This window comes from Halichoerus grypus, chromosome 11 (genome assembly GCF_964656455.1).
Source record: "Halichoerus grypus chromosome 11, mHalGry1.hap1.1, whole genome shotgun sequence".
NCBI classification, from domain to species: domain Eukaryota; kingdom Metazoa; phylum Chordata; class Mammalia; order Carnivora; family Phocidae; genus Halichoerus; species Halichoerus grypus.
The window spans coordinates 8,017,614-8,044,922 of record NC_135722.1 but is presented as its reverse complement, the minus strand read 5'-3'; the positions used below and the strand labels follow the sequence as shown (position 1 = coordinate 8,044,922).

Sequence of the window (27,309 nt, the reverse complement as noted above, 5' to 3'; positions counted from 1 at the left end):
AAATAGAGGCCCTAACTGGGGACAGGAAACACTTAAGGAAGCTGTTTGCCTCGGGGTCTTCTTCAAGGATCTACTTGTTGGTGATAAGGGACCTCCCGGGCTGGAGCTCCCTTGAACTTCCAGCTTCCTAAATCACCTGGATCCGATCCTTTGAGCTGCACGGCTCTTCCTCCCGACAGCACAGTGACGTGCCATGGCCCAAAGGCCCCCACACCCCCCAACTCTGTGACAGGCTGGAGATGGGAGGTGACTTCCTCCTGGGGACTCTGGGTGTAGAGAACATGAGTCGGTGACTTCCCTAGTTCAAACTGAGCTGCTTCCCTCCAGACGAGGGGACGCTCCGTGTGGTGGTAGGACCCCGGCTGGCTCCTCCCTTGCTTCCTGTGCTCCCCGGGAACAAAGGTGGGGCCACAAATGGGAGCCCTGGGCAGCCTGTTGGCAGTTCGCTTCCTGCACCCGGCGTGGGCCCTCCCTGGGGAGGGGCTGAGCCCGCCCTGCTCATGATAAGGCGCAAGGGCTGCCCTCCGAAGAAAGCTCCAAAGAGAAAGCAAAGGGGGAAGGAAGCACTCACTGAGCTGCAGGTGTTTAGACTGAGGCCAGGAGTGGCTGACACTCCAACCCCTCCGCACCTGCAGCCCCCAGACCCTTACAGGCAAGGTAAGCTGGCGGCTGAAGGCCCAACCACCCTTGTCCTCACCCTCCTGCAGCCCCTCTGCCCTGCATGCCTCTCTCCATGCGGCACCCTGGACTTCTCACGGCCCTGGAGAGGCCTTGGCTGGCTTGGGATGTCTGGATCCGGGCTTTGGGCCAGGAGAGGGAGTATTTTCTGATTTGGGTCCCCCACCATTTCCAGGGTGGGCAGCTGCCAGTGTGGGTTTGGGGGTGAAATGTGGGCTGGGGAGGCAGATGGAGGTTGTGCCAGGCTCTGGCATCAAGCTGGGTGATCTTGAGTGAGCCCATTTCTCACTCTTTCCGGGCCTCGGTCTTCCTGTCTGTAAGATGGGAGTGGGTTGGACAGCCCCGTGCAGCTAGACCACCGGAAATGGTGAGAGGGCCTGAGGTTTGCCTGGACCAGCTCAGCGCCCGTGTCTCGCTGCTGCCGTGACATCCTGGCCCACCGGCATGCTCTCTGCTCCCCTGCCTGTCCAGGTCACCACAGGGCCACTTCTACTTGAACGTGGGCAGCCTACAAGGCCCCGGCCCCCTGCCCGCCGTGCCTCCTTCCCAGCCTCCGGAGAGCCGCCACAGCCATGGCGGGGATGAAGACGGCCACCGGCGACTACATCGACTCGTCCTGGGAGCTGCGGGTGTTCGTGGGAGAGGAGGACCCGGAGGCCGAGTCTGTCACCCTCCGGGTCACGGGGGAGTCGCACATCGGCGGGGTGCTCCTGAAGGTCGTGGAGGAGATTAGTGAGTGTCCCACTGCCCGCGCTGCTGACCTCAGCACCACGGGGCGGCTGTAACTGGGTCCACGGGCACTTCCGGGCCGCCCAATGGGCCGCACTCGATAACCCCGCCACAGTGACTCAGGCACCCGCTTAATCATTTGGTTCCAAAACAGACATTTCCCCAACTTCCCCTCCCTCCCGCAATCTTCCCCCCCTTCCTCCCACTCCAGCTGGTTCTGCTGAGTCCCCAAGGAGTCTGTTCACCCACTTCTGGGGGCAGGAGGGGCCTGGCCCGGGCCAAGGCAGAGGCTACATTCGAGGTCTCGGGGGAGAGCAGGGGACCTGGGGCTGGCTGCCATACCGTGTCCCCGGGGCGGAAGCCCTCCACAGGCTGGTGACGGGCCTAGCCTGGGTGGGAAGGCCCTGCCCCCACAGGAAGTTACAGCAGAACAGCCTGTGGCGTCAGGCGTGGAGAGGAGCAAGGCTAGTGACATGGGGGCTTCCCATCCCCTTTCCCTGCCAGGGGTCGGGGCTGCCTCTTCCTGGGAGGGTGGCAGGCACACCCCGATAGGCAGAGCCAGGCTTCCTCAGAGCCAGCCAACCCACCACGTGCAGCCTGGGAGGCAGGTTGGCTGGCTTGTGGACAGACGGGGCCCCGGGAGAGCCCGGCCACAGGCCTGAGGTAGTGAAGGAGCTTCCAACAGGCAGGGCCCGAGGAGGCTGTGAAAGCAGAAGTGGGAAACAGAGGGTCCCTCAGGAGACTGGGCGTCAGGCCAAGCTGCAGACAGGCCTGGGCTGAGCTAGGGCAGAGGGGGTGAAGAGACGGGGCCCCAAGGGAAGACCTGGTTGGCTCCAGGGCAGGGCACACGAGCCGTGCAAGAGGCCTAAATAAAGAGTCAGTCAGTTAGAGCTGATCCCCCAACCCGCTGCTGGGTCCCCCCAGGAGTAAGTCCCTTCAGCTCCTGTCCCCTGCAGTGGGGACACTGTCCCTACCCTTCCTAATCCCGCTCATTCCTGAGTATATCAGATGTCGACTGAGGCTCCATTAAGCCAGACCCCACGCTATACCAGCCCCTGCCTTCGTGGAGTATGGCCAGGCGGGTGAGGCGGACCCTCCACTCCCAGCACGGGGCTGAACGCCAGCCTCAGCGCAGGGGGAGAGAGCACAGGGCCTGGAGCCAGAGGGGCTGCCCGCAGCCGGGACGGGGAGACTCCCTAGGAGAGTCCCAAGAGGGGCCACGGCATAGGGGGGGCAAGGCGTGATGTTGGCGCACGGGGGTGTTCTGAACTGGGGCCTCCAGGCCAGGGAGAACAAGAAAAGAGATTGGGGTGGCTGCCATTAGGAGTTGAGACTACTGGAGGTGGGAGCGGCCACCGAAGGGTTTTCAACCACTTACATCTAGACCGGCCCCTCGGGGAGGGGTGTGCTGGAGGCAGGGAGACAGGTCCTCCAATGGTGGGCAGTGAGGACAGACAAGAGGGTGGATTTTGGAGATGAGATTGGCATCAATGAAACGTGGTGGCTACACTTGGAAAGGATAGTGCTCAGGCCTGGCGGGGAAGTCCTGTCGCCCAGCCCCCAGATGCCCTGCAGAGGAGCCAGCAAGGAGGGAGAAGGGCCTCCGTCCAGGGTCAGGCAGAATGAGTTTCCCGCGTGCCTTGGGGGCTGGAAGTAGGAGTTACTGCATTTCTGTCCCAGAGGCAGGCACGTGGCCTGGTGAACATGTCTCTGGAGCTACTGAAGCCGGTGGGCATGTCCTTTTGCCCCTGGCATGTGGGTTTCTGGCCCGGGGCCCAGGGCAGGGCCTGGTCCTGAGGTATGGTGTGTTTGGGGATGGAAGCAGGAAGATGAGGCCGTGGACCAGGCAGGACCCCTGGGAAGAGGCCAGGGTGGCGGAGGAAGGGAATCGGAACCAGGGAAGGACAGGAGCAGGCCAGGAGAAGGGGCCAAGGAGGACAAAACAGGAGCCAAATGTCAAGAGGAGATGGGGGGTGGGTGCCGCAAAGCCAGAACAGAGTGAGGGCAGCGGCTCCAAGGACTCGGAGAGGTTGGACAGATTGAGCCAGAGAATCTCTTGCATTTGGCAGCTCCGGTGACATTAGGGAGGGAGGAGGGGGGAGGGCAGCAAGAGACAGACCACTGGCGGGGAAGGGCTTTGCACACCCTAGAGGGTTGCGTCCAGCCTTTGTCTTTGTGCTCACACACGCCAGCCCGCACTCCTGGACGGAGACGTGTCATCTGTCACTAGCTGCAGGACGAGAGCAGTGTCCGTGGTTCGGACTGAATCCTCACTCGGGGGCGTTAACCTGCCACACACACTGGAACAGGCGAGGTTCCATGTCCACAGGGTTGGGATGATGACTACTCACATCTCACGAACTACAAAACCGAGGCCCTGAGAGCTGAAGGCCTTGGCCAAGGGCACAGAACGTGTAACCGAGAAACGTTTCTGGAGGGCCTGCTGTGACTGGCACAGCCCCAGGGCCCCAGCAGAGCCTCGGCCTCCCGGGATCCCGGGAAAGCCGGGGAGAGGCCAGTCAGCCAGGAATTCGGGGCGGTGCTATTCGGGGCAGCCCATGGGCCGGGGTGCTTGAGGTGGAGGCACCTGGATTCTGGGTGGGGGACTCCCCTGGGGAGAGATGCCGCGACTGAGCCCCGCAGAACGAGCAGGGTGAGCCAGCAGAGAGCCATCCTGCCGTGACCTCAGTCCTTGACCCCGAGCCAACCCAGCCTGGCCCGCGCTGGCCTTGGCTGGTGCTCAGCACCGGGGGCCGGGCCCTCCGGGGCTGACGTGCCCCTGCCTCCCCGCGGCCCCACAGAGCGCAAGCAGGACTGGTCGGACCACGCCATTTGGTGGGAGCAGAAAAGACAATGGCTGCTGCAGACGCACTGGACCCTGGACAAGTATGGCATCCTGGCCGACGCCCGCCTCTTCTTCGGGCCCCAGCACCGGCCCGTCATCCTGCGGCTGCCTAACCGCCGGGCCCTGCGCCTGCGCGCCAGCTTCTCCCAGCCCCTCTTCCAGGCCGTGGCCGCCATCTGCCGCCTCCTCAGTGAGTCCCCTGCGGGTCCCCGCTCTCCCAGCCCGGCCAGGGTCTCCCCACGTTACTGGCCCAGCCATTGTCACGTGGGCCTTGCAGTCCTGTCCCCGATCCGGCCTGCAGGGCTGTGACCTGCCCCAGAGTACCCGGGAGGGGGGCGGGAAGGTTCCAGGGCAGGACCCCGGCCCCTGCTGAGGTCCCAGCTCCCCTCAGGTATCCGGCACCCTGAGGAGCTGTCTCTGCTCCGGGCTCCTGAGAAGAAGGAGAAGAAGAAGAAGGAGAAGGAGCCGGAAGAGGAGTTGTATGACTTGACCAAGGTCGTCCTGGCTGGGGGTGAGCACACGCTGGGCAGGCCAGGGGCTGGGCGCTGGCACCGGGCCCCCCAACCCCCCACCCGCGGCCGGGGCTGGGGGCTGGGCCTGTCTAATCCTGTCCCGCGCTCCAGGCGTGGCACCTGCATTGTTCCGGGGGATGCCAGCCCACTTCTCAGACAGCGCCCAGACCGAAGCCTGCTATCACATGCTGAGCCGGCCGCAGCCGCCGCCGGACCCCCTCTTGCTCCAGCGCCTGCCTCGGCCCAGTTCCCTGTTGGACAAGACCCAGCTCCACAGCAGGTGGTCTGCCTGCCTGCTCTGCAGCCTGGGGCCCTGTCCCCTTGGGTCTGGGCTCCCACTGCCAGGGCCCACGCCCTCCCCTGTACCCTTACCCCAAATCCATACCTCCTGTTTCCAGGCCTTTCTTAAATGTGTGCTTGCCCTTGATCAAGGCCCCCCCCCCGCCCCCGCCCAGCCCCCCGCCACGCCCCAGCACTGTACCTGCGTCAGCCCTGACCTCTGCCCATGCTATGGCCCAGGTGGCTGGACTCCTCGCGGTGCCTCATGCAGCAGGGGATCAAGGCCGGGGACATGCTCTGGCTGCGCTTTAAGTACTACAGCTTCTTCGACCTGGATCCCAAGGTGGGCTGGGACAGGGGACAGCGGGGGTCTGGGTCAGTGAGACATGGGGACTTAGGGTCAGGGGTCTGGGCTCTGGGAACGTGAGAGACTAGCAGGGCGTCTGTCCATCTATCCATTGCCTCATCTGCACTCCTGTTTCTTAACTCCACCACTGTCTGGGCAGTGTAGACAGGGGCAGGCGCCCCTAGGAAGCCTGCTCAGGTGGGAGATGCCTCCCACCTAGACTCAGAGAAGCCTTCCTGGAAGGGGTGACACTGGGATCTGCAGGTTTGGGGTGGGCGAGGGACGAGGTTTGCAGGCAGGGCTGTGTGCATCTCTCCCTCCCTGCCTTCCGTCCCTCCTGGCAATCAATCCATGGGCTCCATGCAGCCCTCTCAGAAACCATCAGACCCCACAGGCGCTCCCTCGCCTGTGACCCTTTTCTCTCCCCCCTTCACTGCAAAACTTCTAAATGCCATTGTTTACCGAATCCTTGGAATCTAGTGTCCTTGCTCCCCAGAATCCTGCCCCCTGTTTCCAGGTCTTTCCTGTGGGTGCTCCCGGACTCCCTCTCTCTCCTCAGCCAGATTTATCCTGGCATCTTCTGTCCCCATCCACACACAGGGAGGACACCTGCTGAGGTGACCATGCCTGCATGCTCTCTGTCCCCTGCTCTCTTCCCTCCTGCTTCTTACTAGGCCACTTTTGACCCCCACAAGCTTGGGGGTTCTCCAGATGCCTGGTCCAGGCTCCCCCCACTCTTCCTCCTGTCTCCACAGCCTCTGGGGGTTGGCAAACCCAGAAGGCCCTCCCCAGCCATCCTTATCCCCTTGCCCGTTATAGCTCCCAAGAGTGTAATCTCTAGTGCAGACCTTCTCCCCTGAGCTCTAGACTCGAGTGTCCAGGTGGCCCGGCTCTGCTCACGCATCTAACAGGCATCTCAGACTCCTGCCTGAACCGGAAGTCGTGATCCCCAGCGTGCGCAGCACATCCTCCCACCTTTCACGGATTCATTGCAAAAGCTTTCATGGATTCGTTGCTTACGCCATTCTGGATCCTTCCCTTTCCTTCCTACCTCATCCATCTATCCATCTCTGTGCCCTGTTCATCCTCCCTTGAACTAAAATCCCAAACCACCCATTCTTCTCTATCTTTTCATCTGTCCATCTGTCCGGGGACCAGCCCGTGTCATGTTGGTTAGCACACGCCTCCTAATGCCCCTCTCTCCCCTCTTGGCCTCTCCAAGCTCCACACCACGTCTGGAATGAACAGACACGAGGTCATGTCACTCCTGTGGCTGCCTGTGGCTCCAGCTGCCGAGCCCCCAGGCCCCTGCCTGATCGGGTCCCTGCCCATCTGTCCCCCCTCCCTCTCTTCCACCCTCGGCCCCTTCCTCTCCCGCGGACTTTATTGTCCCCATCCCAGCTCTTCCTGCCTTACCTTGGATTGAGTGGTTTTCATGATTCCATTTTGTCTCCTTTATATTAATTTATTAGCTATACTTAAAAAAAATGGTTTTGGTGGTTGCTTTAGGGGCTCTAGCACAGGCACGCTATTACCACCCAGTAATACTCTAGCGCTTCTGCGTGAGAAACTTCCAACAGGACACTTGCATTTCCCCCCTCGGCCTCTACATTCCTGTTATCACACACTTCAATTCTGCAGGTGTCAAAACCCTCAAGACACTGTCATTCTTGTTGCTGTCATTATTCTTACCACGGCTGTATTGAGAAATAATTCATATACCATATCATCTGCCCATTTAAATGGACAACTCAATGGTTTTTAGTACATTCACAGAGTTGGGCAACCATCAACACAATCAGTTTTAAAACATTTTCATCACCCCGAAAAGAAAATCATACCCATCAACAGTCATTCCCCATTTATCCCTTACCCACGGAGCCCCAGACAACTCCTCATCTCCTTTCTGTCTCTATAGATTTGCCCATCCTGGACATTTCCTATAAATGTGATCATACAGTGTTTGGCTTTTTGTGTCTGGTTTCCTGCCCTTGGCATTATGTTTTCCTGTTTTAGCATGTTTCAGGGTTTCATTACTTTTTACTGCAAAATAGGATATCATTGTAGGGATATACCACATTTTATTGATCCATTCAGCAATTAATAGACATTTGGTTTCCATCTCCCCACCCACGTGTTGGCTATTATGAATAAGGCTGCTATGAATATTCATGTACAAGTTTTTGAGTGGTCATATCTTTTCATTTCTCTTAGTGTAGACCTAGGAATAGAATTGTTGAATCATTATCGCTATTACTTTTACTTTAACCCGTCAATCATTTTTTTGGTGGAACTTTTTGTTTTGAAATAACTGGAGATTCCCAGGCAGTTGTAAGAAATAATTCACAGAAGGCGCCTGGCTGCCTCAGTGGGTAGAGCATGCGACTCTCACACTTATCATTTCCTGTGCTCTTTATTCCCGCGTATAGATCCACATTTCCAGCTGGTCTCATTTTCTGTCTGCCTGAAGGACTTCCTTTAACATTTCTTGTGGTGCTCATCTACTGGTGATGATTCTTTCAGCTTTTGTATGTCTGAATCAGTCATTATTTTACCTTTGATTTTGAAAGATGTTTTAACTTGGTGTAGAATTCTTGGGTGACGGTTTGTTTCTTATGGTACTTTATTTATTTACTTATTTTTAAGATTTTATTTATTTATTTGAGAGAGCGTGTGTGCAAGAGAGAGAGTGCACAAGTCAGGGGAGAGTGGCAAAGGGGGAGGGAGAAGCAGACTCCCCACTGAGCAGGGAACCCGATGCATGGGGCTCGATCCCTGGACCCTGGGATCATGACCTGAGCCGAAGGCAGACGCTTAACTGACTGAGCCACCCAGGAGCCCCATCACTGGTTTTAAACAGTGTGATTATCATATGCCTTGGTTCTCTTCAGGTTTTTCATGCTTGGGGTTCAGTGAGCTTCTTGAATCTGTGAGTTAATAGTTTGCATCAAATTTGGAAAATTTGGGGTTGTTATTTTTTCAGGTTTTTTTTTCCCTCCCTCCCTTGATGGGATTCCAACTGCATTAACTATTAGACTGCTTAGCATCATCCCACAGCCCACTGATGCTCTGTTCATTTCTTTTTTTAGGTCGTTTTTCCAGTCTTATTTTTCTGTGTTGCATATTGAGTAGGTCTCTTGCTCTGTCTTCAAGTTTACTAATCTTTCTTCTGCCATGTTGAATCTGCCATGGATTTCATGCCTACAAGTTTAACTGAGACCTTTTTAATAGTTTCCATGGCTCTTCTTAAAATGCTCCTGTCTCTCTACCTGTTGAACACACATGATGTATTTGTAGTAACTCTTCATGTTTTTATCTACTAATTCTGTATCTAGTAATTCTTTTCTTGATTTGTTTCTATAGACACTCCCCTCGTTATGACTTGTATTTTTCTGCTTGTTTTCATGCCTGGTCATTTTTTTCCCTTTATTTTTGGGGGAGAGAGAGCATGAACAGGGTGAGGGGCAGAAGGAGAAGCAGGCTTTCTGCTGAGCAGGGAGCCCAATGCGGGGCTCGATCCCGAGACTCCGAGATGATGACTTGAGCCAAAGGCAGATGCTTTTTTTTTTTTTTAAAGATTTTATTTATTTATTTGACAGAAAGACAGCGAGAGAGGGAACACAAGGAGGGGAGTAGGAGAGGGAGAAGCTGACTTCCCACTGAGCAGAGAGCCCAATGTGGGGCTCAACCCCAGGACCCTGGGATCATGGCCTGAGCCGAAGGCAGATGATTAAGGACTGATCCACCCAGGCACCCCCCCGAAGGCAGATGCTTAACTGACTGAGCCACCTAGGTGCCCCTTGTTGTTTTTTTCTTTTTGTACGTGATCATTTTTTATCTGATGGCAGACAGACACTACAAATTTTATATTCTTGGGTGCTAGATTTTTTTTCTATAGTCCTTTAAGTATTTTTAAACCTTGTTTAGGGATGAAGTTAAACTACTTGGAGACAGTTTGATCCTTCCAAGGCTTGCCTTGAATGTTAATTAGGCAGGACAAAAGCATCCTCTAATATAGGGCTAATTTACCCATTACTGAGGCAATTGCCTTCAGAGTACTCTATCTAATGTGCCATGCATCATGAGGCTTCTCTAATCTGGCTTTTGGGAGTGTGAACTATTTCCACCCTTAAGTGAGCTCTGGTAAATGTTCCATCTGCTCCTTTCAAGTTTTGTTTTGTTTTTGTTTTTGTTTTTTATCAGCCTTGGGTAGTTTCCTTACACACATACACTGATCAGTGCTTAGCTAAAGATTCAAGAAGAGCCCTCTGCTGATCTCCAGAGCTTTCTCTCTGTGCAGCTCTCTCCTCTACAGGACTCTGTCCTGTGAATTCTAGCTGCCTTGGACTCACCAAATGCTAAACTACATTTCTTAACTTGGGGAATATGCTGGGTTCTATTTGGGGTCCCCTTCCCTGTGCAACTCTCTCTGGGCAACAAGCTGGGGCAATCAGGATTCACCATGTTTGTTTCCCTTCTGTCAGGGATCACTGTTCTGTGTGGTCTCTTGTCCAATATCTAAAAACCACTGGGTCTTTGTTGCTCTCTTTGTTTTTTGTGTGTGTTTTTTTTTTAAAGATTTTATTTTTAAGTAATCTCTGCACCCAGCGTGGGGCTTGAACTTATAACCGCGAGATCAAGAGTTGCATGTTCTACCAACTGAGCCAGCCAGTTGCCCCTGTTGTCTTTGTTTTCAAAATGAAAATTTAGGGGCGCCTGGGTGGCTCAGTCATTAAGCATCTGCCTTCAGCTTGGGTCATGATCCCGGGGTCCTGGGATTGAGCCCCACATCGGGCTCCCTGCTTTGTGGGAAGCCTCTTCTCCCTCTCCCACTCCCTCTGCTTGTGTTCCCTCTCTCGCTGTGTCTCTCTCTGTCAAATTAAAAAAAAAAAAATGAAAATTTAAAAACAAAATTTTCTTTTTTAATATTCTTCTTTTAAGTTTTTATTTATTTATTTAAGTAATCTCTACACCCAACATGGGGCTCAAACTTATGACCCCAAAATCAAGAGTTGCATGCTCTTCTGACTGAGCCAGCCAGGCACCCCAAAATTTTCTTATAGTTCACAATTGCTAGATTTTATTTTCTTATTTTTCTATTAATTGTGCACAATTAGAAGAGAGACCCCCAAAAGATACTCTTGTAAGATACTCTCTATGTGGCTATGGCTTCTCCTTTGGGGTCTTCACAGTGATGAAGTGGGAAGTTCCATAGCCATGCCCCTCCAACACTGCAGCCCAACCACAAAACTCTTTTCAAACTGGTGGATTGCTTTAGGATATCAGTCAGTGTTATCTTTTTTGTGGAACCATAGAAGGTAGCACTCTAGACCCACTGTGCAACTGTTGTCCTTGGACTGCTATTCTCTATTTCCTCGGAATCCCTCTATTGGACTTCTTGGTTCCTGAATCTCATGTGTTCCTCTGTTGACTAACTCCTTTGTTTGGATGAAACATATATTTCAATAGCTTCCCCTAAAATGGTAAGTGATTTGAAATCCTGCATGTCTGAAAAGGTCACTGTTCTACCCTCACTCAGATGATAGTTTGGCTAGGTATAGAATTCTAGGTTGGAAATATTTTCCTGCCAAATCTGAAGCCACCTTCCCATTGTCCTCTGGATCCCAGTGGTTCTATTAAGGAGTCTAATGCCATTTTGTTTTCAATCCTTCCATGTGAGACCCTTTTATTTTTTCTTGGAGAGGGAGGGGAGATATCAGAAGCTTTTAGAATCTTCTCCTCATCTCATGATGCTTTAAAATCTCTCAATACTATGTCCTAATATGGATCTTTCTTCATTGATTGGCCTGCACACTTGCTGAGCCCTTTCAGATGAGAAACTTGAGACTTTCAGTTCTGGAGAAATGTCCTAACCAATCTCTTTAATCATTTCCTCCCCACCACTTTTCTGTTCCTTTCTTCTGGAACTCAGTAGATATTAGACCCCCTAGATTGCTTCTTCAAAGAAAACACATAGACATTTATCTTGTCTTTCTCATGTCTTTTTTCTTTTTTAAGATTTTTTATTTTTAAGTAATCTCTACACCCAGCGTGGAGCTCAAACTCACAATTCCAAGATCAAATGTTGCACACTCCACCGACTGAGCCAGCCAGGCACCCCTTGTCTTTCTCATTTCTAAGTTTGTTGTCTTTTTGTTTTACTTTCTGGACAGGGCTTTGACTTATCTTTCAAATGATCTATTGAATTTTTAATTTCTGCAACTGTATTTTTTTTTAAGTTCTAAGAGCTTTTATTTTCTGGTGTTCCTTTGTAAGTTTGTTTGTTGGTTTGTTAGTAGAACATACATTTAGAAAAATGTACAAATGTATCCAACACATCAAGCAGCAGGATTTCACCAGCCCCCAGAAGCCCCTTTCATACCCCTTCCAGTCAGTATCTCCCTTGGGGGAGGCAATAATGTTAATTCTAATACCACAGATAGTTTAGCCTGTGCTTGAAATCTACATAAATGAAATCACACAGTCTGTACTCTTCTGTGTCTGGCTTTTTTCACTCAGCATTATGCTTGTATGATTCATCCACAGTGCATACAGTTGTAGCTTATTCTTTCTCATTGGTGTGTGACATTCCATTATGTCAATATACCATAATTAATTTTCCATTCTACTGTTAATGGGCATTGCACAGTTTCCAGATTGGTACCATTATGAATAAAGATGCTATGAACATTCCAATAATGTCTTTTGGTGAACATATGTACACATTTCTGTAAGGTTTGTGCCCAGAGGTGGAATTGCTGGATTACAGGGCAGCTTTGGTTTAACTGTGGCAGGTAGCTGTTAAGCAGCTTTCCAAAGTGGTTGTACCAAAGTTACACCCCCATCAGCAGTGTCCAAAAATTTAGCTTGTTCCACAGCTTCACTGGTGCTTGGTGTTTCCTATCGTTTCCATGGTAGCCATTCTGGTAGGTGTGTAATGGTATTTCATAGGGTTTTTTGTTTATTTGGATTTTTTTTTTAACAGCTTTACTTAGATATAACTTACATACCATAAAAATCACTCATCGTAAGCATTCAGTTTGATCATATTCAGTAAATTTATACAGTTGGGCAGCCATCACCGCAATCAAGTTTTAGAACATTTCATCACCCCAGAAGGTTCTCTAGTGCCCATTTGCAATCGTTCCTCCTCCCACACATAACCCCAGACAATCACTGATGTGCCTTTTATGTGGCTTTCAGATTTCTCTGATGACTAATCAGGTTGAGCCCTTTTTCGTAGGGCTACTCGCCATTTGGATATCCTCTTTAGTGAAGTTTCTGCTCAACTTCTTTGCCAATTGTTAATATTGAGTTGCTTGTCTTTCATATTGCTTTATAGGAGTTCTTTATATATTCTGTATATGGGTAGTACTTTGTCAGATAAATATATGGTGATTATAGTTTCCCACCCTGTGCTTTTCCTTTTCATTCTCTTAATGGTTTATTTTGATAAAAAGAAGTTCCTAATTTTTAATATAATCTGACTTCTATTTTTAAATATTTTTTTTTATGATGAATATCTTTTGTGTCCTGTTAAAAAAATCTTTTTTATTCCAAGATCACAAAGATGCAGTCCTACTTTTCTCTAAAAGCTTTATTGTTTTAACTTTCATGTTTAGATCTGCAATCCAGCTGGTGTTGATATTTGTATGTGGTGTGAGGTAGGGGAACAAAACAATTAAAAAAAAAATGCAGGTAACCAATAGACACAGTATCATTTATTGAAAACAGCAACCTTTCCCCAGTGACTGCTGGGTCACCTTTGTCATAAGTCAGGTGAATATAAGTGTATGGGTCTCTCTCTGACTCTCTGGTTCCATTCATCAATTTGTCTCTCTTCACCAATGCCACACAACCCTAATTACTATACCTTTATAATTATGTTCTTTTTTTAACACAGCATCCCGTTCTTGTGTTATGGGTACAGCATTTTGTCTCCCTAAAGATTTTGCCTGGTTGAAGTTTTCTTCTGCTCCCTACTCTCTTGGTTTCCTCCAAGCTCTGTCTTTTCTGTTTTTCTTGGTCTCTATAGTTTCTGCCACAGCTGTCCTTACACTGGGGTAATCCTTGCCTGCCCTTTCATATTGAGAGGCAAGACTCTAGGAAGCCACTGAAAACCCTGAGTGGATGAATAGGGCTTAGCACTTTGGGGGCTTCCTGGGGGTGCTGGGGTAGGCATGTCATCGCTCTTTGTGGGGGTTTTCTCTTTGGCTCATCAGTTTCTCAGCAGTGAACCCTCTGATCTCCCGACTGGGAAAAGAAGGCTCACTGTCAAAGTCTTGGGTGACAAGTGGGGAAGGGCTGGGGGTGTCCCACCTTTCACAATGTCAACCTTCTCTCAGTTCACCTGTTTCGAACACAGTGCACCCCCTCACTCCCTCTGCTTGTGTTCCCTCTTTCACTGTGTCTCTCTCTGTCAAATAAATAAATAAAATCTTTAAAAAAAAAAAGATTTTATTTATTTATTTGACAGAGAGAGAGAGAGAGCACAAGTAGGCAAAGAGGCAAGCAGTGGGAGAGGGAGAAGCAGGCTCCCAGCAGAGCAAGGAGCCCGATGTGGGGCTCGATCCCAGGACCCTGGGACCATGACCCAAGCCGAAGGCAGACGCTTAATGACTGAGCCACCCAGGCGCCCCTGTTTCCTGACTATTTTCAAAACTCATTCATGCCTTTACCTCAGAATGAGAGAGGGTTTGAAAGAGCAAGAGATCCCAGCTCTCTTGCTGTAACTCAGTTCCCGTTCATGTTTCTGCTTTCCATCTGCCAAAATGTTGTCAGCATCCCTCACCTGCCGTAGTTCCTGCTCTCTTCTTTGTCTTTTTGTGTTTACCCTTTTTATGCCTTTGCTATCAATGTTGGTGGGTTTCAGAGGGAGCACAGGCTTGGTCTTCTGTGGGTAACTGGGATCCCCCTTTGAGCTTCGCACTCCCTGTTCCTTCTCTCTGGAATGTTCTTCCTATCACTCTTCCCTTTAGTGGCCCATTGCCATCCTTCAGGTCTCAGGGCAGTCTGTTGCCTCCTCAAGGAAGACTTCCTGGAATGCTTCCTTATGTGGAGTAGCTCCCTGCACCCCAGCTCCATTCTCTCTCATCGCCATCATCCTTGGCGTGTCCTTGCCTGAGGGTGTGAGTGAATGGCCCCATGGAAGCTATTTCCTTTATTTATTGCTTTTTTTTTTTTTTTAGATTTATTTATTTGACAGAGAGAGAGGGAACACAAGCAGGGGGAGTGGGAGAGGGAGAAGTAGGCTTCCCGCTGAGCAGGGAGCCCGATGCGGGGCTCGATCCCAGGACCCTGGGAACATGACGCGAGCTGAAGGCAGACGCCCAAAGACTGAGCCACCCAGGCGCCCCTTATTTATTGCTTTTATCGCAGTCTTGAATCATCTCACTTACTGACTGACTGGTTTGCTCAGTCCCCCTTCTGCCCCGACAAGTGCACAGCAGACATACAGTCAACATCTGTGCAAAAAGTCTTACAGGGAAAAAGGTGTCACTTGTCTGGGCGGCCGTAAGGCTGGCGTTGGGGTCTGCTGCCCAGGTGGGGCCGCGAGCTGAGCTTGTCACTGCACAAAGGCAGGGCTGGCGGCTGAGGCTCACGGGGTCCAGGAACACAGGGAGCTCAGGGCCACTGGCACCGACTGAACCCAGCCTCCCCCACCCCTGCTGTAGACAGACCCGGTGCGGCTGACCCAGCTGTATGAGCAGGCTCGGTGGGACCTGCTGCTGGAGGAGACCGACTGCACCGAGGAGGAGATGATGGTGTTCGCAGCCCTGCAGGTGTCCGGCGGGCCGGGGGAGCTGGGGGGGGTGGGGCGCAGGCTGAGCCCAGGGCAGGGAGGGTCTGCCAAGGTGGGGCCCCATCTTCGGGAAGCCCCACTTGGGGTGCTGTGGGCTAGTGGGCCACCCACTTAGCCCTCCCTGGCCACGCACCCCACCCAGTACCACATCAACAAGCTGTCCCAGAGCGGGGAGGTGGGCGAACCAACTGGCACAGACCCGGGGCTGGACGACCTGGATGCAGCCCTGAACAACCTGGAGGTGAAGCTGGAGGGGTCGGCATCCACGGATATGCTGGTGAGGAGGGGCTCTGGTCAGGGGTTGGTGTTGGGGTCAGGGTCAAGTGTGGGGATCTGGTCCCCCTCTGACTCCTCTTCTCTGCAGGACAACCTCACCACCATCCCGGAACTCAAGGACCATCTCCGGATCTTCCGGTGAGTTTGGGCCCAGCATTGGCAGCCCCGCTGCAGGGGCCCAGTGTGGAGAGAGAGCCCAGGAGGGAGGGAGGCAGCCTGTCACAAAACTCCTGCCTCACCCTCAGGCCCCGGAAGCTAACCCTAAAGGGGTACCGCCAGCACTGGGTGGTGTTCAAGGAGACCACCCTGTCCTACTACAAGAGCCAGGATGAGGCCCCGGGGGACCCCATTCAGCAGCTCAACCTCAAGGGTGAGTGAGGGTGGCCTGGCCAGGACAGGGACAAGGGCAGGAGCAGGCTGGGGGCCTACCCGGCCCCCCTGTGGGCTGGGAGGTGAAAGCTCTCACCTCCGTTTCCCCCTGGGGGCAGGAGAAGACACCCTGTGTGCCGAGGCATTGTGCTGGGCTAGCATCGGCCCAGGGACCTCTCGGGCAGGGCCCCCCCTTCCCAGCCTCCTACCCACCCCTTCGTCTCCCTCTAGGCTGCGAGGTGGTCCCCGATGTCAATGTCTCAGGCCAGAAGTTCTGCATCAAACTCCTAGTACCCTCCCCTGAGGGCATGAGTGAGATCTACCTGCGGTGCCAGGATGTAAGTCAGGGCGAGGCTGAGGCTGGAGTGGGCAGGGGGACAGGGGGGCCGGGGGCTGAACCAGAGCCTGTTCCTCACCCCCCAGGAGAAGCAGTACGCCCACTGGATGGCCGGCTGCCGACTGGCGTCTAAGGGCCGCACCATGGCGGACAGCAGCTACACCAGCGAAGTGCAGGCCATTCTGGCCTTCCTCAGCCTGCAGCGGACAGGGGGCGGGGGCTCAGGCAACCACCCCCAGGGCCCTGAAGCCTCTGCCGAGGGCCTCAACCCCTACGGCCTCGTTGCCCCCCGCTTCCAGCGGAAGTTCAAGGCCAAGCAGGTGCCGGAGGAAGCGGGTGGTGGGTAGGACCGCAGCGTTTACCTGGCCACCCTTGGCCCCTGGATCGCCACAGAGCCTTCCTTTAGAAAGCCACGTGCTCACTCATTCCGTCTCCTTCTCCTACCCGTGTCCTTGAGACTGAGCACGCCGGTGCCCACCCTCTGGGAGAGGTCACTGCCGGCTTCCACTTCAGGGCCTGGCTCAGCTCCTACCTGTGGAGGGGTGAGAGGGTGCAGGCCACGGCCCCACACCGGGCCCCACCCCTGCTCCAGGCTCAGCATCCTGTCTCCCTGGTGGGGACGGGCAGGGGGACTCAGGGGCTTTGAGGGCCCCTCACCTGGTATGGTCCCGCAGCTCACCCCCCGGATCCTGGAAGCTCACCAGAACGTGGCCCAGCTTTCACTGTCCGAGGCCCAGCTGCGCTTCATCCAGGCCTGGCAGTCCCTGCCCGACTTCGGCATCTCCTACGTGGTGGTCAGGTACGGCCCCGGCCGCCACCCAAAGCCTCCCTTCCCGCCATCCCGCACCCCTGCAGCAAACACCAGAGTGAGGGATCAGGCCAGCAGGGCGGCGGACCCGTCCCGCTGGAGGCCGCTGTTCGCGGCTGTGCCGGGGGCTGCCCTCTGCCCGTTCCCAAGCCTGCAAAGATAGAGCCAACCAACAGTGACGACGCTACCAAAAAAAGTTGTCAGTGAAAGGCACGGACACTTTGCCTGAGGCTGCCAAGTGCTATTATAATGATTCTAGCAGTTAACCCTCATTTCCCAGCTGAGGAACTTGAGGCCCGGAGACGCTAGCTGACACCCGCACAGCTTGCCCGGGGACGCGGCCCCAGGCTCTCCGGGTGGGCTCTGGGGCCGTGCAGGGCGGGGCTCTGGCTCACAGTCTCTCCCGCCCCGGGGACTAGGTTCAAGGGCAGCAGGAAGGATGAGATCCTGGGCATCGCCAACAACAGACTGATCCGCATCGACTTGGCCGTGGGCGACGTGGTCAAGACCTGGCGCTTCAGCAACATGCGCCAGTGGAATGTCAACTGGGACATCCGGCAGGTGGGCCAAGCGTAAGGGCCAGGGCGAGGGCAGGCTCCAGGGGACCCCGGCCAGGCCCAGCCAGGGCAGGACGGGGGCTGCTCTCCTCCCCCTCCCCGACCAGCCCCTCTGACTGCCCGCTCTGCAGGTGGCCATCGAGTTTGACGAGCACATCAACGTGGCCTTCAGCTGCATGTCGGCCAGCTGCCGCATCGTGCACGAGTACATCGGGGGCTACATTTTCCTGTCGACGCGGGAGCGGGCCCGCGGAGAAGAGCTGGACGAGGATCTCTTCCTGCAGCTCACAGGAGGCCATGAGGCCTTCTGAGGCCTGTCTTAGCGCCCCCACTTTGCTCACTACCTGCTATGGCCACGCCTAAGCCCACACCCTCTCCAGACATGCACCGAGCTGGGCACATTCACCTGCTGTCCCTGGTTCTGTGCAGACCAGGGACCTACCGGGCCAGACTCTGCCATCTCCCAGGCTAGGGAGGGTGGGTTATGAGCTCGTACAATGCCCGCCCTTCCCTTGTCCGAGGGGCCAGGACCAACACCACTGACCCAGCTAGAGTTCCTGAGCACATGAGGACAACTGGCTGTAGCTACGGGATGATGATAATTCATGGTTTCAAACTGGAGCTTCTTTTTTGTTATCTTTTTACATTTTTTAAAATAAATATTTTATTGTTGGATCATCCTTCTTCCTCTGGAGCTGTACTTGGGGTCACTCTGACACTCCGTCTCCTCTTCATTACCAGCCAAGGAGAGGGACTTTCCTGAGATAGAGACAAGAGGTTAGGGAAAGGGAGACAGAAGTCAGCCTGGGGCTAGGAGCTGGGAGGGAGGAGAGGGCAGAGGGCACAGGCTCCAGGCACCACGAACAGGAGGAGGGTGGTGGTTCTCACGGGTAGGGCGTAGCTGCAGGGCCTCCTTGAAGTACTTGGGAAGCAGGAAGCCATCAGCATTCCCTGGAGTCAGGATCACTCCATTGGCAGAGCGGAAGAAGGGGATTCCATCTGCAGACAAAGCCAGATTTGGGACTCCTGCCCTCTCTGAAGCCCTAGGGCAGTCCCCGCTGTGTCCAGGCTCACCTGCCAGGGCCCGGGGCCCGTCAATGAACACAGCCACTTCGCAATTTGGCCGCATGCCTGTGGAGACAATTGGAGCTGGGGCCTGGGGCACTTGGGAGCCGGTCATCAAACCTGGGCAGGCTCAGCGGGAGGTCCTGGGCTCAGGGGCGGGGATGGGGTTACTATAGCAGGCAGAGCATGGAGTGGCCTTGGACAAGAGAAGGTATGATCCTTGGAGAGGGACCTGGTAAGGACAGCTGGGGAGGGCCACTGACCACTGACGACACCAGGGTCCCCAGGCAGTCCCGGGGCCAGGTGGATATGGGTCCTTCCCCGGCAGGACAGGCCCTTGAGCAGGATGGATGGCCAGTGCTGCCAGAATGTGCCATGGACAAGCCTCAGGGGCAAGGCCTGTGGGGTCTCCAGGGGCATCAGCTCCAACTCAGGTACCTGGGGTGGCGGGGGGAATGGACGGCAGTGAGACCCCCCTCATGGGCAGGGGTCCCACCTGGCTCTCCCACTGGTCCCCTTAGCGCCCACCTGCAGGGAGTGACCCTGATTGGCCCGGATGAGAAGGCCGGTCCCGGGCTCCCCTGGCTGCAGGGCAAACCGCTGCTTCCTGTTGGTGTCCACCACGCGCTGCACGTCTTCAGCCGAGAAGCTGTGGAACTGGGGCAGCTCCAGGAGGGCACACAGGGGCACGAAGCCATCTGCGGACAGGCAGGATGCTCAGGAGCTGAACTGGTTCTGGCCTGGGCCAGAGGTAAGAGTGGGAGCCACAGGCAACCAGAACAGAGCCTGGGCGCGTGGCGGGGGTCGCAGGGGTTTACCTGTAAGAGTCTCCCCTTTCTGAGCCTCCGTTTCAACTTACATGGGACTAGGATCTGCCTCGGGGAGGGTCACAAAGATAAAGTGTCCCTTTTTTAGCATAGTACCCTGCCCAGAATGAATACTCAGTAAACAGCAGTTACCCCAACAGCCCCCAGTACCCACTCTTAGGTAAGTGTCTATTGGGCCACTGCACCGGGGGTATGGCCAGGCCTGGCCTCCCAGTTTGCTCTAGACAGGATACTGGGCTCTGGGCCTCGGTGCTCCCTGCACATGGAGGAGATGGGCCCTCCGTGCCGTCCCCGTGGGGCCATGGGGCAGGGCAGCACAGACAGGCTCACACTGCTCCCTCGCCGCCAACCACTCACCTCAGTCTTCAAGATTCTCACTTACCAGCCCTCATGGGAAGCCCCAGCTTCAAGGCCCCGTGCCGCAGGGCATAGGACAGAGCCTTGGACAGCTGCACATCTCGGTCCTGTAAGAGCCCAGAGGTGGTCCCGGGTCCACTCCCACCCCGCCAGCATATTCCAGGGAGCCAGGGCATCAAGTCCTCTTCCTCTACCCTCCCACCAAGAAAGTGGGGGTGAGGGTGGGGTGGGCGCACCTGTTCCCGGGGTCTGTGAGCCCTTCTACCCCTGGGTCCTGTGGTTTCCTGCCTCCTTCCTCCAGGGGAGTTCATGGCTAAGACCTGCGAGGAACAGTGATATGTGGGGACGGTTAAGGACCCTCTCACGCCCCCGTCCTGCCCAGCATGTCACAAAGCCTCAGGATGTGAGAGCTGGGAGGCGGATATCCTGCTCATTAAATTCACTTCCCGCCCCCAACTCCCTGATACAGATAGGGAAACTGAGGCCAGCAGGCAAGATTTGCCCAAGGTCACACCGTGTCCGCCACGGATCCCAGGGAAGCCGAGCCCCGGCGCTCCAGGCTCGCGGGGCTGCCCCGCAAAGTGGGCCTCAGGAGGCGGCCCGGGCCTTCAGGCTAACGGGGCGGAAGCGTCAGGACCGGCCAAGACAGACAGAGTTAGGAGGCGGGAACCCGGGACGGCTGGCTCCCGGACTCGGCGGCATGGCAGCCGCCCCGCGGACCGAGGCGCAGGGACCGGCCAATGAGAAGCCGGGGAAGAAGGGGACGGGCACTTCCGCTTCGGGAAAAGGGGCGGAGCCTGCGGGCCGCGCAGTCGGGTGAGTGCCGGCTGGAGGCTTGAGCTTCCGCATCCTGCAAGGGGTCCCGGCGCCCCAGGGGTGGGTGGCAGGACCCTGGTTTGGGAGAAATGGGCATAAAGGGGGTGACTGGACTCAGGACCCCCGGGTGGTAGAGATGCGCGGGAGTCCCAGGGATGTGTGGCAGCCGGACTCTCGGGGCTCTTGCTGGGCTAAGACACTCTATTGCCCAGGGAGTGGTCATGGGGGTACAGAAGGGCTGGGGGCACGCTAAGGAGGTCTGTGGCAGAGGGGGCCAGCTGCTGGGCCCAGGGGTCGCTGTGGGGCTCTCGGGGTGACAGGCCTGGCTGTGTCCTCCCCCAGAGCTGCCCTGTCCAGATCATGGACCCTGAAGTGTACGTGCTGCTGCAGTGCCCCCCAGGTGGGCTTCGGGAGGAGCAGGTGCGGGCTGAGCTGAGCCCAGACCACGACCGTCGCCCACTGCCAGGAGGGGACGAGGCCATCGCTGCCATCTGGGAGAGCCGGCTACGGGCTCAGCCCTGGCTCTTTGACGCCCCCAAGTTCCGCCTGCACTCAGCCATCTTGGCACCCACTGGCTCACAGGGCCCACAACTGCTCCTGCGCCTGGGCCTGACTTCCTACCGAGACTTCCTGGGCACTAACTGGGCCAGCTCGGCTTCCTGGCTGCGACAGCAGGGGGCCGCTGACTGGGGTGACAAGCAAGCCTACCTGGCAGACCCACTGGGGGTTGGCGCCACACTGACCACTGCAGATAACTTCCTTGTCTTCCTGCGTCGCTCTCGGCAGGTGGCCGAGGCACCTGGGCTGGTGGATGTGCCTGGTGGGCACCCTGAGCCTCAGGTGAGATGCCAGGCTGGGTGCAAAGGCACAAAGACTCAGCTCAGCTTTGTTTTCCTCATCCCTTAAAGGGGGGGATGGGTGGTGACCTGGTGCTTCTCTGAAAGACTGCCCAGGGCAGCACCTCAGCCTCCCCATTGACCCCTGTTTCAGACCTGTGGGAAGCCAGGGGATGATGGGGGGTGGGGGGGTGGGGAAGAGAGGACTGGCTGGATCTCTGGTTGTCCATCTGGAAATGGCAGGCCTGGGTCAGGGGATCACCAAGACTCTTATCTATGCCTAACCAGGCCCTCAAGGCCAGCAAATAATTGGGGGGGAGGCAGGGTGGGAAGAGATGGGGAACAGGGGCTGAGCCTGACCTCTCCCAGGCCGTGTGCCCTGGTGACAGCCCCCTGCACAAGGACCTCCCTGGGGAGCTGGTGGTGCATGAACTCTTCTCCAGTGTCCTCCAGGAGATCTGTGATGAGGTGAGTGCAGGGTGCCCCAGACAGGTGGGCAAGAAGGGAGGGGGTAGAACATGCCAGAATTCCCCAGGTGTGGGCTGGCAGGAGAGTCTGCAGGCATCTGGCATTGGGAGAAGAGCTTGGCTTTGCAGTCAGGCACAAGTGGAATGGAATTCTAGCCCTCATATCTGTGTGCCTCAAGCTCTTCCTCTTTAAAATAGGAACAATAGGGGCACTTGGGTGGCTCAGTTGGTTAAGCATCTGCCTTCCGCTCAAGTCATGATCTTAGGGTCCTGGGATCAAGCCCCGTGTTGGGCTCCCTGCTCATCAGGGAGTCTGCTTCTCCCTCTGTCCCTCCCCCACACTTGTGCTCTCTCTCTCTCAAATAAATAAAACCTTAAAAATTTTTTTAAAACTAAAAAAAAAAAGGAACAATGATAAATGTCTTGCCTACTCCCCTCCCCTCCCCCGTGTGTTGAAAAGAGGAGTAAATGAGAGTCCCAGTTACTACAGATTTCCCTTGGGTGATCCTGGGCAAATTGTTTGGTCTTCTGGGTTCTGCTTTCCCATCTGTAATATGAACATGCCTAAGATCTGACATTTTGTGATTCTGGGCACTTGAACTACGAACAGTAAAATGCTGTACAAGGATAATGTTCTTCATTGAGAAGGGCAGGGATGTGGGCAGTGGGCAGTGACAGGTGGACCTCCTGTCCCAGGTGAACGTGCCACTGTGCACCCTGAGCCAGCCACTGCTATTGGGCATCGCCTGCAATGAGACCAGTGCCGGCCGCGCCAGTGCCGAGTTCTACGTCCAGTGAGTGAGCTCTGGGGTACAGGGTCCTGGGTCCTGGGATAGGTGGGTGGTTGAGGGGAATGGCTGAGGCAGCTGGGGTTCCCCAAAGATCCTCCAGGGACTGAGCACTCACCAAGCCACTGTCCTGTCCTTTTGCAGGTGCAGCCTGACTTCCGAGCAGGTGAAGAAGTACTACTTGAGTGGGGGAGCCGAGGCCCACGAGTCTACCAGAATCATCTTCGTGGAGACACAGGTGTGGAGTGGCAAAGTGTGTCTTGCTTGGACAAGGAGCTGGTGTTGGGCTTTGCATAGGCCGGGTGATGCATGTCTGTCTCCCTGGGGCTGGGTCAGATGGGGCTGCTAAATCTCTTAGAGCTCTCCTCCGGAGCCACAAGGCCTCTTTGGGGATGCCCTCAGTCCAAGAGACAGCCAGGAACCTCTTCAGCCTCCTTAACGTGTCTCCCTAGGGACGGTGAAGTGCAGAGGGTTCTGAGGCTCAGGAACACTGGGTACAGCTCCTGCAAGAGACCTGAGGGCTGGATGTTGAGGGTCTTACTTTCTCCCCACAGAGGGTATGGAGGTTGCAGGAGACCGAAATGTGGGCTGAGCTCTGCCCCTCGGCTAAAGGCGCTATCTTCCTCTACAACCAAGTGCAGGGAAGTCCCACCTGAGTCGCCCTAGGGCCCTCAACCCTCGCACAACTTGGAAGACAATAAAGGACTTTATTCTTGGATTCCATTGGCATCTGCTGTTTCCGTGAGACAGAGATGGACCGCTGGGAGAGACCTGGGTGGGTGAGAGACAGGACGAGTGTCTTGGGAAACAACAACAAAAACCCAGCCTCAGTTTTCCCCTCTGCAAACTGGGATGAGGACCGAGGCCCCCTTACCAGGATGTGGTGAGGGTTCGGGCCTCCTATGGGGTGGAAGCTGCTTTATGAAAGATGTCTCGCTGCAGAGTAACAGCCGTGTTCCCGGGACAGAGCGACGGAAGCTGGGTCAAAAGCCTCAGTGAGGGCAGGCAACGTCCCTCCCGCTTTGCGGACGGGCGCCAGGAGTCTTTCCGCAGGCCCGCGGGCCTCGACCTCGTTGGGTGGGCCTGAGGCGCCAAAAGCCAATGGGTGTGCGGGGTGTGGCCTTCTACGCACTTCCGGACCCGCCGGTTCTGTGGGCGTGGCATGGGTGTCTAAGCCAATGAGGACGTGGGGGCGGGCCTGCATAGGCGCAGGAGTTTGGCGGCCGCGGAATCCGTGAGCGCAGCGGAGGCGGGGCTTGGCGAGCCCCTCCTTCACCCGCCCCCCACCCCCCCCAAGCTCCCAGGGTGGGTAGGGGGTCCCGGCGTCCCGGCGTCCGGGACTTCTTGTCCCCGGACACCGAGAGCAGTGTGGGGAAGGGCTCCGGACGCCCGGGTCAGAGGCAGGGACAGGTCCAGGACACTGGGGTCTGGTCCTGAGTAAAGGAGGCCCCACCGCCCCTGGCTTCCCCAAGGCTGCTTCAGTTTCCCTTCGCAAGTAAACAGGGCCAGACCCTTCCCTTGAAGTGCTTGAAGTGTGGTCCCATCCTGGTCCCAATGCACAACTCTTTGTGGCCTCCTTTCACCAGCCGCCTGCCTGTCGCCATGCTGTCCCTGTGCCTCTGCGGGTTGTGGCGCCGCAGCCCCCCCATCCGGCTCTTCTCAGCGGCCACCGGGCAGCGGTGAGTCGGGGGCCGGGGGCAGGCCCCCATCATTCGGTGGGTTTTTGTTGAGGAGGGCCTGCCCGGCTCCAGGCCTGGACCTAGGTACAATAGTTGTGAGCTGTCTACTCTGTGTCAAGTGCCTTACAGGCTTGTTTCAGGTAACCCTCCCCTTCACGACTGAGGACACAAGATCAAAGATTAAGGGACGACCCCCAAGATCATACAGCGAGTTCAGTGGCAAAAGTGGAATTTGAGTCCGAGCCAAACTGCTCTTTTCACGACTGTGGTGGTCGTCAAGCATCACTGAGCAACTCACTGGGGGGGTGGGGCTGGGGTTGGTTTACAAAAACGCAAATTCCTGGACCCTGTTCTGGAGATTCCGATCTGCAGGAATGAACTGGGGCTCAGGAATCTGTTTTTTTTAAACAAGCTTCCTGGGTGTTTCTGCCACAAGGGGTCTGAGGGCTACACATTGAGATGTTCTGATCTGCACCATACCTGAAATGCTCAAAAAGGGAGGGATGATTTGGAGATGGATCTCCCTTGGCACGAGCCTCAGCTTCCTCACCTCCTGGTTTCTTTTTCTTTTTTTCTTTCTTTCTTTCTCTTTCTTCCTTCCTCCCTCCCTCCCTTCCTTTCTCCTTTTCTTTTCTTTCTTTCTTTCCTTTCCCTCCTGGTTTCTGAGTTGAGGAGTGTGGTCCAGGGGCTCTGGGAGGGGTAAGGGAGGAATATCCTCTGTGTTTCCATAGCCCCTGCAGTTTCTGGCCTATCTCCACAGGTCTGGCCCCAGGAACTACTATGAACTGTTAGGGGTGCATCCTGGTGCCAGCACTGAAGAAGTTAAACGAGCTTTCTTCTCCAAGTCCAAAGAGGTACCAGGTGTCCTAGGTGGGGAGGAGGGGGGGGGGGTCCGTCTGATTCAGATAGGGTACATTTCAGATTCCCAGGAGTGGAGTTGAGTGGCTCACTCTGGATGCCACATTCCCTCAGCATGTATAGAGAGTGGGAGGTGCCCCGAGGACAAAGGTCTGGCCAGTTGGGAGGAAAGGTTGGGGGCAGGAGCCAGGGGTTCTGTGTGACGGGCTGGACGTTGTTCTTTTGACCTGCCTGCTCTTCAGAAGGCCTGGACCAGGGCATATAGTGAGAGCCAGGCAGCAGGTGGGGATGGCTTGAACAAGGGGAGGGGGCAGGAGTCTGTGCTTCCTGACTCTCTGGCCTTCTAGAGGGGTGGGCACCCTGAGAGGGAGGGTACTGTCCAGGCAGGGCCTCCGGGAATGACTTGAGCCTTTGTGGGTGGATGTCATTGGGATGGGTTCTGTGAAGGGACATGCAAAAAGAGCTGAAGGGAGTCCTGCCCCACCCCAGCTGCACCCTGACCGGGACCCTGGGAATCCGGCCCTGCACAGCCGCTTTGTGGAGCTGAGCGAAGCATACCGAGTGCTCAGCCGAGAGCACAGCCGCCGCAACTATGATCTCGGGCTCTGCTCAGCAACTCCTCCGAAGTCTGCAGGAACCGCAGCCCATGCCCGGTGAGCTCACCAGGCACACGGGTATAGCCATCCTGCCCCTGGCCTGCCCCGCCCCCCGAGTCTCCTGGGGAGCCTCATCCCCGCTCTTCCTTTCTTCTCCCTCCCAGCAGCTCCTGGGAGCCCCCCAGTGCACAGTACTGGGCCCAGTTTCATGGCGTGAGGCCTCAGGGACCAGAGTCGAGGCAGCAGCGGCAGCGGCACAACCAGCGGGTCCTGGGGTACTGCCTCCTGGTCATGCTGGCGGGCATGGGCCTGCACTACGTGGCCTTCAGGTGCCTCCCTGCCTTCCCCCCCGGGGTGATGGGCGGAGGGGGGGGAAGCCCGGTGTGGTCAGCTTACATCCACACCATCTCTGGGGCCTGTACTTCTGTGTCTCTCCAGCTAAGAATGGCATGAAATTGGCCTCCTGAGCGTCATCTTACTTGGCCAAGGCAGCTCTGCAGTCACTAAAGGCTAATGTCATTTTCAGGTTTTTTGGCATTTGAATGTAAATCTTTGGTGCTGGAGCCCACCAAGAGCATGCACAAGAAGGAAATATGTTGTAACTGGGCCTCAGCAGCAACCATCCTCACTTGTTGGGCAACCAGCTGTCTCCCTGCCACGCTTTTATGCATGCCATGGATACTGAGGTTCTACGACAAAGATACCTAAGGGCTGGTGCCCACAGCTAGCAGCCTGCCTAGCTCAGCGATGGAGTTAGATCTATACCCTTTCTAGTCTCCTGCGAGGACGAACACCCTGATGTTCAGAACCGCTGTCACCACCTTCAACAGGGCAGCCAGGGACCTGGGTCACCGGTGGACCCTGGATAAGCCCTGGCCATTCTGGGCCCCTCTCCCCACGTAGGACAGGCAGTTAGGCAGAGGTCCTCACAGATGTAAAGCTGTGAGACCCTAGAGTGGCATGGATGGCATGGGTTGGATTTGGGAGGCCGCAGGGATCGGGGTTAATTGCAACCCCCTTGCAGGAAGCTGGAGCAGATGCACCGGAGCTTCATGGATGAAAAGGATCGGATCATCACAGCCATCTACAATGACACACGGGCCCGGGCCAGGTCTGTCCCTGCTCCGTCCTGCCCTCCTTTCAGTGTCCTGGCACCAGCCTCCGGGATCCTCCGTCCTGACCACCCAGGTGCTCTCTCCTGCAGGGCCAACAGAGCCAGGCTCCAGGAGAAACTGCAGAGGCAGCAGCTGCAGCCACCCCCAGGAGACCCGGGGGTCGTGGCGCCGCCGGACACAAGCACCCGCCCCTGAGCGGCTCACTTGGATGGGGGCTACCCCGCGGGACTTCCCACTCCCCAAAACGCGTGCAATAAAGTGCTTTTCAGAGCTCGTATCCGGCTCCTTGCTTCAGGCCCAGCGGCCCCCTCCCGGGCCTCGCCGGGAGACGGCACCCCGCCCTCCGGGTCCTGGTGGCGGCGACCCG

The 27,309-nt window shown here is 55.8% G+C and overlaps 3 protein-coding genes and 1 non-coding gene across 10 annotated transcripts; 3 read left to right on the top strand and 1 right to left on the bottom strand.

Moving 5' to 3' along the window:
• Positions 1-318: 318 nt before the first annotated feature.
• FERMT3 (FERM domain containing kindlin 3) lies at positions 319-18,218 on the top strand. The gene is made up of 15 exons (XM_036100369.2): positions 319-657; positions 1,150-1,410; positions 4,209-4,442; positions 4,644-4,763; positions 4,876-5,044; positions 5,284-5,386; positions 15,064-15,171; positions 15,334-15,468; positions 15,556-15,605; positions 15,713-15,837; positions 16,068-16,174; positions 16,260-16,493; positions 16,848-16,972; positions 17,401-17,542; positions 17,670-18,218. Exons 2-15 carry the CDS (start codon positions 1,251-1,253, stop codon positions 17,847-17,849), a joined length of 1,992 nt encoding a protein of 663 aa, XP_035956262.2. The 5' UTR covers positions 319-657; positions 1,150-1,250; the 3' UTR covers positions 17,850-18,218.
• On the bottom strand, positions 18,158-23,318 carry TRPT1 (tRNA phosphotransferase 1). Of its 3 annotated transcripts, none has more exons than XM_078057856.1 (8): positions 22,813-23,318; positions 20,024-20,107; positions 19,813-19,894; positions 19,132-19,301; positions 18,867-19,041; positions 18,613-18,669; positions 18,427-18,537; positions 18,158-18,297 (listed from the first exon to the last, which is right to left on the bottom strand). In XM_078057856.1, the coding sequence occupies exons 1-8, from the start codon at positions 22,987-22,989 to the stop codon at positions 18,203-18,205; spliced, it is 951 nt and encodes a 316-aa protein (XP_077913982.1). In that variant the 5' UTR covers positions 22,990-23,318; the 3' UTR covers positions 18,158-18,202. The 3 variants fall into 3 exon arrangements, with proteins under 3 accessions (XP_077913982.1, XP_035956274.1, XP_035956272.1); XM_036100381.2 differs by lacking the exon at positions 22,813-23,318 and adding an exon at positions 20,458-20,512; XM_036100379.2 differs by lacking the exon at positions 22,813-23,318 and adding an exon at positions 20,302-20,445.
• LOC118540997 (uncharacterized) lies at positions 20,601-21,892 on the top strand. Its single transcript, XR_013442290.1, has 3 exons — positions 20,601-20,663; positions 21,390-21,443; positions 21,809-21,892. It is a non-coding gene; the product is annotated as an uncharacterized LOC118540997 (transcript).
• DNAJC4 (DnaJ heat shock protein family (Hsp40) member C4) lies at positions 22,839-27,212 on the top strand. Of its 5 annotated transcripts, none has more exons than XM_078057861.1 (7): positions 22,839-22,932; positions 24,281-24,373; positions 25,134-25,227; positions 25,721-25,884; positions 25,992-26,156; positions 26,852-26,938; positions 27,032-27,212. In XM_078057861.1, exons 2-7 carry the CDS (start codon positions 24,297-24,299, stop codon positions 27,135-27,137), a joined length of 693 nt encoding a protein of 230 aa, XP_077913987.1. In that variant the 5' UTR covers positions 22,839-22,932; positions 24,281-24,296; the 3' UTR covers positions 27,138-27,212. The 5 variants fall into 5 exon arrangements, with proteins under 5 accessions (XP_077913987.1, XP_077913986.1, XP_077913984.1 ...); XM_078057860.1 differs by lacking the exon at positions 22,839-22,932 and adding an exon at positions 23,330-23,469; XM_078057858.1 differs by lacking the exon at positions 22,839-22,932 and adding an exon at positions 23,727-23,928 and having other exon boundaries at positions 25,995-26,156.
• The last annotated feature ends 97 nt before the right edge of the window (positions 27,213-27,309 follow it).